At 41.3% G+C, this 12,250-nt stretch overlaps 1 protein-coding gene across 1 annotated transcript in view; it reads left to right on the forward strand.

The window, feature by feature from the left end:
• Positions 1-3,308: 3,308 nt before the first annotated feature.
• Positions 3,309-12,250, forward strand: part of JAK2 (Janus kinase 2) — a 67,683-nt gene continuing 58,741 nt past the window's right edge. The window contains exon 1 of the mRNA XM_004714459.2: positions 3,309-3,577. Within this exon, the coding sequence (XP_004714516.1) occupies positions 3,352-3,577 (226 nt within the window). The 5' untranslated portion in view covers positions 3,309-3,351. The remainder of the gene's footprint in view (positions 3,578-12,250) is intronic.

The raw sequence follows: 12,250 nt of genomic DNA on the forward strand, positions 1-12,250 counted from the left end.
GAGGGAGTACTTGAGTGGAGGCCCAATGTCCTTCTGCTACCTTAATACTAAATCTATAAATGTAGGCTCATAGATCTGTTTCCCCATCCTCATATAATATATTTGTATATGTACATGTCTTTATCTAGAGCTCTATAAATACCCTTTGCCTCCCAGTGCTGTCCTTTTAAGCTGTGTTCAACATCACAACAGTTTCTGTGGCATTTTTCCCCCAGCAGAAAACAAAATTTCACAGCCACACGCTGTTCTCTGAAATCAGCCATCGCAAGAAATGAGGTTCGAATGAAACTTCTTTTATAAAAAAATTCACTGTGACTAGAGAGAACCTTCCCTGGCAGCGCCACTGGCTGCACTAACTCAGAAGAAGTTGCTTGATGCTCCCCTACTGGGAAAAATGCATACGATGAAAGCTGCACTTGGTGGAGCTTTTTTCCATTTGGGGGAGTGCCCCTTGTAATGTAATTTGGCACTTCTATTATAATGTAGTCCATTTGTAATCTGATGTGGTCATTCTCTATTTCACATACTACCTGATCTCTGGTGTGAGTGTGCCCCTGATGCTTATCCATTCTCTTGGTAATTTGGGTTGCTTGCAGTTTTCACTGGTGCAAAGGGAGGTACATAGAACATTCTTGTAGTGTGCCTCTTGGCACATGGGTGTGTTTCCATAAGAGTTGTCACTAGGAGTAGAATTGCTCAGCTACAGAACAGTGCTTCTCTAAAGGTAGCCCCTGGCAACTACCTGCAGATTTTCAAAACTCATTCAAGGGCTTACTGAAGTTAAAATGATCTCACAATAATGCTAAGGTGTGAAATACCCTTTTTACTGTGTGGACATTTGCACAGGTAGTGCATTAAACTACTGGCTTATATGCATTCTAGAACCAGCTAGTTGGATTCTCTAGAAAAACATAAGGAGATTTTAAAATTAGAATTGCAATAACTAGATTTTTCTGGTAAGAATTTATGTACTTAGTGTCTTTCCCCCCCCCAGTTAAACATGGAGTTATTTTGGTCATTTTTAATGCCTCTTGATAAAGTTTGATAATTTTCTATATTTAAGCCTTGTGCATCTTTTATTGTATTTATCTATAGGTGCCCTATAATTTTTGTGGCTATTATATATTGTGTCCTTTAAAAATCATCATCATTTTAAATTGCCCGTTTGTTCCTATATGATTCTGTGGGTTGAACTTGTAGCCGGCTCCATGATAAGTTCTTTCACTTGTAGTAAGTGCTTTGGACTTTTACGCAATTTACTAGTGAATTTTTTAAAAGACGATTAATTTTAGTTCAGTTCACATTGATTGAACAATGTTTTGAAGTGGACATACGTACGTTTAAAGTGGAGTAGCCTCCGTTTAACAGCTTTTTTAATCCAAACACCTAATTGTGTCATAAATACAGTGTAAAAAGGGGACATAACAACCACACAATTATAGCCTGGATGATAACAGACCAACCTGAACACAGTTGTGGGCTGGAAATGCAAAATAATGGGCAGAGCTCCAGCATTGGGCTTGCGGAGTCCCTGTGGAGAGACCAGTCTGGAGCTGAGGAGCTGGGGAGCTGGGGCCCTGTAGCTAGGCTGCTGCTTTTCCTGTCAGCCCTCCTGCACCTCTAAGGAGGCATCAAGAGAGACACCTCCTGCTAACTGCCACTTGGCATTTTAGTTTTGCCCAAGCAGCAGGGTTTGGAAGACAAAGATGAGCAGATTTGGGAACACCAGGATGGACCCAAGCATCTACTTTGGACTAGGGCTGCAGTGTGTCTGATTACTCCCCAGGGCAGAAATGCTGCCTGTCCTTCCTACACTGGCCTCTGTGTGGGTAGCCAGCCAGGTAGGTTAGGTTGGGGCGCCCACAAATTGATAGACAATTTGAGGAGTGGCCATAACGCGCTTGCGTGTATGTGTGTGTATGTGAGTGTGTGTGTATCTGTTTGCTATAATTTCAGTTCTCTCTCTTCACCTAGTTCTGCTCATGGTTTAAATGAAGGGCATCGTGAAATGTTCATCTCTATTCATGAACCCTTTCAAATCCCAGCTTCATGCCCTGGCTGCCATCTAGGTTCTGCTGAAACTGCCCCTCTGTCATTTGATCACCTTGTCCTGTAGAATCTCTCTGGGTCAGAATTGACTCACTAGCAGTGAGTTTGGTTTTTGTGCCTCTGGCTCCCTCCCCATCGTCAGTTTTCAGGTTGTGTCAAGTCTTGCTCTCTTCTCTCACTTGTAATCAGCCAACTGCTGCCACTTCCTTGAGGATCTTCTTAACTGCTGCCCAGACACTTGGTTGCAGTAGGCTTCTTTTTCTAGTTCACATTCTCTGCTCAGACTTTCAGGTGTTTTGTACCGTGAAGATTGCATTCATTTGCAGGTCAGAGCAAGTCTGGGAGTAGGTGATCCCAGATCATGGTTTCACTGCCTAAGGAGAAAGCCTCCCATTTCTTGACCTTTCTTTCATAGTTGCTTCATGGCTGTAAGGTGATCCCAAATTCAAATAGGAAGAAGGTGATGAAAGGGAAGAAGGATGAGAGCCTTCTACATCCGCCTCCTCTTGAGGAGTAGTACTGGAAGAAGTACCCAGAACCCTGTTTTCAGTCTCATTTGCTGAAATTACTTCATATGGCTATCTGTCTGCAGAAAAGTAGAGTTGTTTTATGTTGTTGTTGGGCACATTTCTTTTGCCAACAATATTAGGGTTCTTCACCAAGGAGGCAGAGGAACATGCCTACTGGGTAGGTCACTTACAGCTTGGCATATGTGTCCCTTTTTAAAATCCTTTCCTCAATGGTTTAACATTTCAAATACTTCACTTTGGCCTGGCAAGTTCCTAAGCATCTCTTGTACTTTCTGCCTTGGTACTCTACAGCACAGCCCTCTGCTCCTGGAATGTCTGCCCTACTCCCTCCATCCAACCAGCCTATGGTTCAAGCTGACTTTTGAACCTGACCTCCTCAATAAAACTCCTCAGATCTCCCACCTTGAAATGTTACTTTCTAATGAGCAAGTGCCAGAGTAATTCATTTGTTGAGTAACCGTGTTGCCCTTATGGTTTCTCTTGTTGACTTTGTTAATGTTTTTTATATCCATAGTAGAGTTCCTAAGTTAGGTTACAAACTTGAGTTTTATGGTCCTTGTCCACAGAAAACTTGAATCTGTTTGTGATGTCTCAGCCATACTCAGCATTCCTGTCACAAATGCATGTCCACATGGTGTTTACTTAATGGATTCAACAGAGTGGCTGCTGTCACGAAGACTTCTTGTTTGGTAAGGACATCTTAGTAACACCACTCTCATTTTTAACATTGTATTTTTGGTTTTACAGGCAAATGTTCTGAAAAAGACACCGAATGGGAATGGCCTGCCTCACAATGGCAGACATGGAAGGACCATCCGCATCTCCGGTGCATCAGAACGGTGATATTCCTGGATCGACACATCCCCTGAAACAGGTGGAACCTGTCCTCCAGGTGTATCTTTACCACTCACTGGGGAAAGCTGAAGAAGACTACCTGAGCTTCCCAGTGGGGGAGTATGTGGCTGAAGAGATTTGTGTTGCTGCTTCTAAAGCTTGTGGTAAGTCTTTAAAAAAAAGTATTTTTCTTCTTACTGGTAGATGATTGCAGAAATTATACCACTCTAATGTAAAGTACATGTAGAAAGGGTATTTTTTCTTTCTTTCTTTGCTTGTGTGCCTGGTAGGTCTGCCTTCATCTGTGTAACAAATGAGGCCATCTCTAGAGTCAACTTTTTTTTTTCTTTAACTTTTTATTCTGATTTGGGTGGAAGGTTACAGAGCAAATTGCTTTTCCATTCAACAATTCAATTCAAAACTCAATGTTTTGTCACATTGAGTACAATCCCCACAATGTAGCATCACACTTCCCACGTTCTCCCCTTCACCATTCATATTTGTTCTTCTTTCCTATAGCTTCTCACCTTGTGACCCTTATCCCTAAGCAGATGCACCCCTTTTAATCTTGTATGGATGACTGCTCTTAGGAGTCCAGAGCCACCTTATAGGCGTATCTGTTGTTTAGCATAGTGGATTACTCATTGGGGTGCTGAAATACAAGATCAGCAGTTTGAATTCACCAGTAACTCCATGGGACAAAGACAAGGCTTTATATTCTACTTCCATAAAGAGTTGGAATCCCAAAATCCACCGACGCAGTTATACTCTGTAGGGTTGATGTGAGTCAGACTGTACTCAATGGCAGCGAGTTTTGAGTTTCTATTGTTTGGATGAAAGTTGACCCACAAGAGTGAGTTCAGTTCCAGGTTTGAAGGGTGTCTAAGGTCCATAGTCTTGGTGGTTCTATAGTCTCTATCAGACCAATCAGTCTGTTTCTGGTTTTTGTTGTTGTTGTTTTTAATGATTTTTAAGTGTAGTTTCATATTTTTCTTAGCCAATACCTTCTATTGAGATCCATTTTAGAGTAGTTGACAGTGGTAGCTGGGTACCATCTAGTTTTTCTGGTCACAGGGTCATGAAGGCTGGGAATTGTGTGGTCCATTCATTAGTCCATTGGACTAATTGTTTCCATGTGGCTCTGATTTTTTCACTCTTCGTTGCCCCATATGGAGAGAGACTAATAGTTGCACCTTTGTGTTAGTCTGGGTACATCAGAGAAACAAATCCACAGAAACTCATGTATAAGAGAGAGTTTTATATAGAGGGTAAGTGCACATCAAGAAAACATCCCAACCCAGTGCTGCCCAAGCCCACAAGTCCAACATTAGCCCATAAGTCCGACACCAATCCACAAAGCCCTCCTCCATCTCACTAAACATACACAATGACACCAACTGCAGGAGGAAAGCTGAGTCAATGAACGTGTAAGCATCTCAGCCCTGGCAGGGGTCTCCACACAGCTGCTTCAGCACTCAAGGCTGCATCGTGGTAGGTCCATGTGGCTTCTCTTCAGGGATATCTTGCAGGAAGTGAACCTTGCCAGCTGAAGCAGAGAACTGGTAAGGCAGGTTTCCTCTGGTCTGACCATCATCAAGCAAGAGACCCGAGAACTAGAAAGGCAAGGCTCACTGAGCCATTTATCTCTCCCTTCAAATAACCCCACGTGTTTATCGGCCAGGTTGGCATAATAAACTCCATCCACTCCTTGCTAACTTGGCAACTGTACATCATTCTTTAGCCTCACAATTGAGCAATTAAGTAACACCTACACCTTAATCCTATAATCCTGTGAATATGTTCCCCCATCTATGAAAGTTTGTAAGCCAACCACTTCATGCCTTTATCTCCCAATTTTGGGTATCCAGTTTATATACTTACATCAACCCAGTGCTCTGAGGAGACAATCATATTTTTCGACATGAAGAAATCTTCATTCCAGTTGGAACCTTGTGAAGTTTGCATCTGTAAGCAAAGTCAAATCTGGACAGGCCATCCATAAACTGAGCAGCAATATGCACCAGTTCACAGGCTCAAAAATCTCCATCTGGTCGGGTTCTGGTCAACTCAATGTGGGCTGCCTCACTTAGCCTCCACAGGGTGCCCATTGATCGCCTTGCCTTTAGACCATGGGGTCTCACCAATACTCAAGCCTAAACCCCTTGTGCTAGGTCATGAACTTTAGACCAGTCAACCTGCTCTCGTCTTTTCTTTTTCCTGTAAACCAAGTCCACAGATGTCAGTGGCCAAACTCAACCCGTCTCTTTATTGCTACATTTCACTCACTTCCACTCAACAAGTAGATCCAGGTGGTCACCTAGCAAGCATCTCAGTCTGCCCACAGGCTCCCTTTAACGTTCAGCCCCAGAGAGGAGTTTTCTTCATGGTTCCAGATTTTTTCCAGCTTCTGACAAAGACCATTGGTTCCTGAGTACTCCAAAGCGCTGGGTGCATATCTTTTCAAAGCTTTCTTTGCAGGCATGGCCTAAACCCATCTAAAGATCAAATTTTAATGGCTGAAAGCACGTGGGCTTACAAACTTTTGTATGTTCATACTTTCCATATTTTTTCCAGAAAACAACCAAGTAAACATTGTGGCTTTATCTGACCTTTGGTTAGACACAAAAGAAAAACTATCATGAGGGAGAGGTCAAACAAACATCTACTCTCCATCTTATGATTTGTTTCTCCAGTACCCCACTCCCAAGGTACCATAATGTGTTAGTCTGGGTACTTTAGAGAAACATATCCACAGAAACTCATGTATAAGAGAGAGTTTTATATAAAGGGTAAGTGTAAATCAAGAAAACCTCCCAACCCAGTACTGCCCAAGCCCACAAGTCCAACATTAGCCCATTAACCCATATGTCCAACACCAATCCACAAAGTCCTCCTCCATCTCACAAAACACACGCAATGACACCGACTGCAGGAGGAAAGCCGAATCAGTGAACGTGTAAGCATCTCAGCACTGGCAGGGGTCTCCATATGGCTACTTCAGCACTCATGGCTGCACTGGGGTAGGTCCATGTGGCTTCTCTTCAGGGATGTCTTGCAGGAAGTGAGCCTTGCCAGCTGAAGCAGGGAACTGGCTAAGGCAGCTGCCCCCTGGTCTGGACCATCAGAAAGCAAGAGCCCCGACAGCTAGAAAGGCAAGGCTCACCGAGCCGTTTATCTCCCTTCAAATAACCCCACATGTGTTTATCAGCTAGGTTTAACTAACTCAACTTTAAATGGCTACTCACAAGTTTTTATGATCACTCACCAAAGTAGGATGTAGAACATTGTCTTTTTGACTATGTTATTCCAGTTGAGCCTGATGTTCCCCAAGACAATGGTCCTGAGTCCCCAGGCTTATGGATTTATTCTCACTGGGAAAACATATAATGGGAATTTGCTTTGTCTTTGTTAACAATACAAATTTTAAGCCATGAATCTTTTCTGAGCAATAAGGTTACTAAAGACTCTAATTCTGTTGGATATTGTATATCTCATGCCATAACATAATCTTAAGTCTGTAACCTGAGAGCACCATTAAAGCAAAGTCCCATTGTCTTCAACCATGTATGTATTTGATTTAAATTCTTTTTTAAATTTAAATTCTTGATTAGATATTGTATAGCTGTCGTTGATAAAACATCATTTTCTTTTAGTTAGCTTTAGTTGTAGATTCTGTCTACATATTCGCTTAGGTGCCTTTTTCTTACTTAACCTATCTTGAAATAATTTTTATTCTGGAGATGGAATGATATTATCTCACTATATCCTGTCTCAAACTAGATCACTGTGCTCTTTCTGTGGCAATAACACAATTATTGGGCTATTAAGATTAGTCTAGTATCTTGCTTTTTCTAATGCTCTTTTAATTGAAAGATTAGTTAGTGTCTATTTTTGCTTTGTTTTGTTTCAAAGAATAGTAGTATGATTTTACTTTAGAGATAAATGCCTTAAGAATAGCATGTAAAAGAATAGCATTAGTTTATATTGTTTTATCAAACAAAATATATAAAGTTAGCTTGTTAATATAGGTCAGGATAACTATTAAATCTAAGTTGGAGGAAAAGATTTTTCACATACCAGTTTATAAATAGGTCATGAGATCACGATAAAACACTAAGTAGAAGATTGCTAGTTTAAATTAGCCAATGGTATGCATTTATTTAAATGAATATAAGCATATTTTAAATTAATAGCCAATGGTTCCTAAGAAGTTTTTAGAAGTTGAAATGCTCCTTTGTAAGCAGTAGTATCTACCAATGTCCTAGTGCAGTATTCTCTTATGGTTAGTTGATAAAGAAGTTAAGTTAGTTTTTCATGCCATCTTTGCTATACCTTACATTTGTTTATTTTAATTTACATTGCTAAATCATCTTATGTGTTCCACCAGTGTCTTTTATATACCTGTTTTTAAAATAGCAATGTGTATTTTATAATTTTAAGTCCTAGGAACCTAGATATAGCTTTCTTAACTTATATGCAATATTGTTGACAATCTTAGATTTGTTTCTTTTAGAGTACCTATTATAGAAATTCCAAAGGAGTCCTGGTGGCATTGGGCTTCTAACTACATGCTTGGTGGTTCAAACCTACCATAGGGGAAAGATGAGGCTGTCTGTTCCCATAAATATTCAGTAGCCTTAGAAAGCTTTTTTGGGTCCCCATGGGAATGGGTTTGTGTTTTTGTGGAACGTTTAAGGAGCCCTGATGACTTAGTGGGTAAAGTACTCGACTGCTAACCAGAAGATTGAACCCACCAGCTACTCCACATGGTGAGAAAAAGATGTGCAGTCTGTTTCTGCCAAGACGACAACTTTGAAAACTTTTTGGGATTGTTCTACTTTGTCCTGTATGGCTGATGTTAGTCGGAATCTACATGTTGACAATGGAGAGAACATCTTTCCGTGTAGATCCCCTGCAAAGTACTGAACACACTGATCATGCCTTTCTGTTGCAAATACAGTTTAACTGCGCTGATGCACCTAGTTTAGTAGAAGATATAAATCCTGAAGAACCCTCTAAGGCTATTATGGTAAGGACTTCAACAATAACTCTATTCCTGACTCAAGCATAATTCAAATTTTAAAAATCCTTCAAATTTCATATTTTACTTTAATGGCCATTTTTAACTCAGTCCTGAATAAGACCCAATTAAGTGCCTAGCTGCTCAGTTCAGTGTCTTTGGTAATTTGTTATATAACACATGCAGGAAGTAAGTGACAGGCCTAAAGCACATGAGGTTTAACCACCATCCTTTCACGTTATTTATAGCACTTTTAATATGAGAAGTTGCGCGAAGATAAGCTGTGAGCAGGACTTGCCATGGTGGTTGCTCTTTCTTTTGTGCAGTATGAATGTTCTAGTTCCATTAAGTGAATGGGAGACCGAGAAAGAAGAAACAATTCGAAAAGAGAAAGACACGAATGCTCCCACCCAGCAAAATCCACTGCCATTGAGCCGGTTCTGACTCAGCGTAGTTAGGTGAGCGTTTCTCAGGCAGTAAGCACCCATTTCCTTGTCTTTGGCATTGGGGAATCTTCCTCACTTGCACGCATGCAGGAGTCTCCTCCACACTCCTCATAGTTTGTCTTTATGAAAAGCAACTTGTTTCCCTTTTTAAATGATTGATACCCATCCAGTTACTGAGGGCTACAGGTCACAGTATGGCTATGAAGACCACGTAACAATGAAGAAAAAACACTTCTGATGTTAGGTTTTAAAAACTTAAAATATTATCGGTACTCTCTGCATAAGTTCTTTCATTCAAGCAAAATCTTGTATGGTTGAGTTTTAAAGACTAGAAGAAAGTCTAGTACATTGAAATATGAATGGTGGTTCTGTTAAATTGGTGAGATTTGGGTGGTATGTTTTTCCAGAACCTTCTAAAAATCAGCTAGAAGTATAATTCTTTTATTCCATAATGGCAAAATGAATTATTTTTTAAACCAAACGATTCAGACAGTCAACTCACTACCATTGAGTTGATTCTGGCTCATAGTGACCCTAGAGGGCAGGGTAAAACTGCCCCTGTGGCTTTCCAATTGTCTTGTCTTAGTGTTTTCTGTTTTACCTCTCTAGGTTCTAATATCCATTGCAGTGGCTACACTGACAAAGTTCGTGATTAAAAGGTTTGTTAAGGAAGTTGACAGATTGTAATGCCAGTGAGAAATGCTTAGGATAGTTGTTTAGGAGATATTACAAAATTATTTTAGGTGTGCTAATAAATATCCAAAGGGCATATCATTCCCCCACAACCCAAAGGCATTCGACTCAAGCTCTTTGGGCCAGCAAACCCAGCTCCCTGACGTAAGTGCCCAGAGGCATCCCACTCCAGTAAGCCTCAACCCAACAGCACTCAGCTCCACTTCTGTGGGTCAGCAAAACACAAGCCATTCTCTTGCACAAATGCGCTCAGCTTTACTTGCTCTGTGGGTTGAGAAGTCCATCTCTTTGTTCTGTGCTCTGGCTCCTGGTTCTGCTGCTGCTCCTCTGAGATGGTAGTTGTCTTCTGGAACCAGGAGGTTCACTGCACGGGGATCTCCAGTTTAGAGGATAAACTCCACTTCCGGCTCTAGCTGGTATTGCAATTCCTCCTCCTGCTTCTCAGAAGACTTCTTTTATATACAGCAGGATGGCACCTCAGGGACTCCTGTTCTTAGATAGTCACAGGTGAATCTTCTCTTCATCTCCCCCTACTTTCTTACCAGACCCATGCAGGGAAAGGTCATTTGGTAAGAGTTAGGAACTTTGCCTAGAAGAGCCACTTTCCATCATTCACTGCCCCTGCATGAGACTATAAATCTTCATGAGAGTAGAAAGCCTCATCTTTCTCCCACAGAGTTGCTGGTGGTTTTGATCTGCTAACTCTGTGGTTAACAGCTCTATTTTCATTCAGACTAAGAGAGCCATATGTATAGTTGGTGTTTCTTGTGCCTTCATATTGTCTCCGTTTCTCCTCTGTTGGGAATGCCTTTGACTCCTCACCACCAACAGTCTTCACTGTCAAGACCAGCTTCTGCTCTCTCCTCTGCTCAGTGGCTCGTTCAGCCATAGGCCACCTGCTACAGAATTATCTTCCTAGGTTATGGATATTTGTCTGTGTCGTTCTCTCTTTCTGAAGATACAGTCATTTCTTCTACAATGTGACATATGTGTTCCTAAAACTCACTGTGCTTTGCAAAATTGAGCAATAAAAACCACAAGGCTTGTGGGAAAAAAGGGTTAAGGACACAACACTTGAAAACTTAATGTCATTAAAAAAGGAAAGAAAAACCAAGCTAAAAACAGTAACTTTTACACATTAAGTGGTTAAGAATTATATAAACGCTGTAATAAATGTGGTACTTTATCTTAAACCAGAACTGAGGTTTACTTGTGGCACTGGGCATTGGGAGGGTTAGACCTTGTGAGTTAGTGTGAAGTGGTGGAAGGAGTTCTCTGAAACCAGATATGGAAAGGTATAACACCACATGTAGAGGCTTGTTAACACATGCTGCCAGCGGAGGTGTCTGGCAGGTATTGCACCATGCCTGGTCTCATTTTGGATTGCATGAGGCCTGCTGAAAAGTTGAATTTGCTCCTCATGCCTCTGCTTGGAAGCAGTGCACCGTGACTTCTCTGATTCCATTGGCTGCACTAAGCCGGGTGGCCAATCAGTGTCTGTGCTTAAGTCCTTGACCCTGTGCTTCTTGGCTTGTTCTCTTTTTTATTAGTGATTACAAAAGGTCTTTATATGCGAGTTGGATTTATAACTTCTGGTGGCGCAATGGGTTAAGAGTTGGGCTACTAAACAGAAGTTCAGCAGTTCCAACCCACCAGCCACTCCATGGGAGAAAGATAGACTATTCCCATAAAGATGTATTCCCTTGGAACCCCCCAGGAAAAGTTCTTGTAGGCTTGCTGTGAGTTAGAATTGTCTGCATGGCGGTGAGTTTTATATATGTTGTGTATATTTCCTCTCTGTGCCATTCCTATTTTATATCATCTCTTCTATGTTTTGATGAGTCAAAGTTCAATGAAGACCAGTTTATCAATTTTTCTACTATGGCTGGTGCTGAGAAAAATTTTTTCTATCAAAGTGGAGACTTGAAAATATACTCTTAATTTTTTTTCTAGAAACTTGATTATTTTGCCTCTCACATTCAGATCTATGATCTGTCTCATATTAATTTTGAAATGGGTGTGAGGTAAGGGTCCTGTGTGTTTTCCGCTCCCTGCACATTGGTTCAGCTGTTGAGGCTGATGCTGCCAAACTTAAACCAACAGGGTATAAAAGGTGTATTACTTGTGTACCAGGACATTCTGGGGACACTGGGCTAAGCATCCAAACTTGTCCAAAATGGCTTGAAAAGGGGAAGCAGCAAGTGGCTGTGGCGTTTCTTGTGGTTAGGAGATAGGCCAAGATGAGGGACCCTGTGTGTGTGCTGGGGTTTGTGCGCTTTGAGCTGGTGTCAAGGGATAGAATACACAAGCTGACTTACTGGCTTGCCGGATGTGGGCAAGAAGAGGGTGAGGAAGGATGGTGCTTCAGAATTATCAGCAGCCAAACAAACGTCAGAAATGAAGTCAGGCTCTTATTTACATCTCACCCTGGTGTGTGCTGACTGAAATGTGTCTTGCTTCACATACTTGAATTTGTACTTGGTAAGTAATTCATCATAGCTTTGTATGGGTCTGCAGCTTTCTCAGGAGCCCGGTGTATTTATTTTAATCATTTTATTGGGGGTTCATACAACTCTTATCACAATCCACACATACATCCATTGTGTCAAGCACATTTGTACATTTGTTGCCATCATCATTCTCAAAACATCTGCTTCTACTTGAGCCCTTGGTATCAG

The sequence above is a fragment of the Echinops telfairi genome, unplaced genomic scaffold (genome assembly GCF_000313985.2).
Source record: "Echinops telfairi isolate 266 unplaced genomic scaffold, ASM31398v2 ScPeMD7_25;HRSCAF=90, whole genome shotgun sequence".
Taxonomy (NCBI): Eukaryota; Metazoa; Chordata; class Mammalia; order Afrosoricida; family Tenrecidae; genus Echinops; species Echinops telfairi.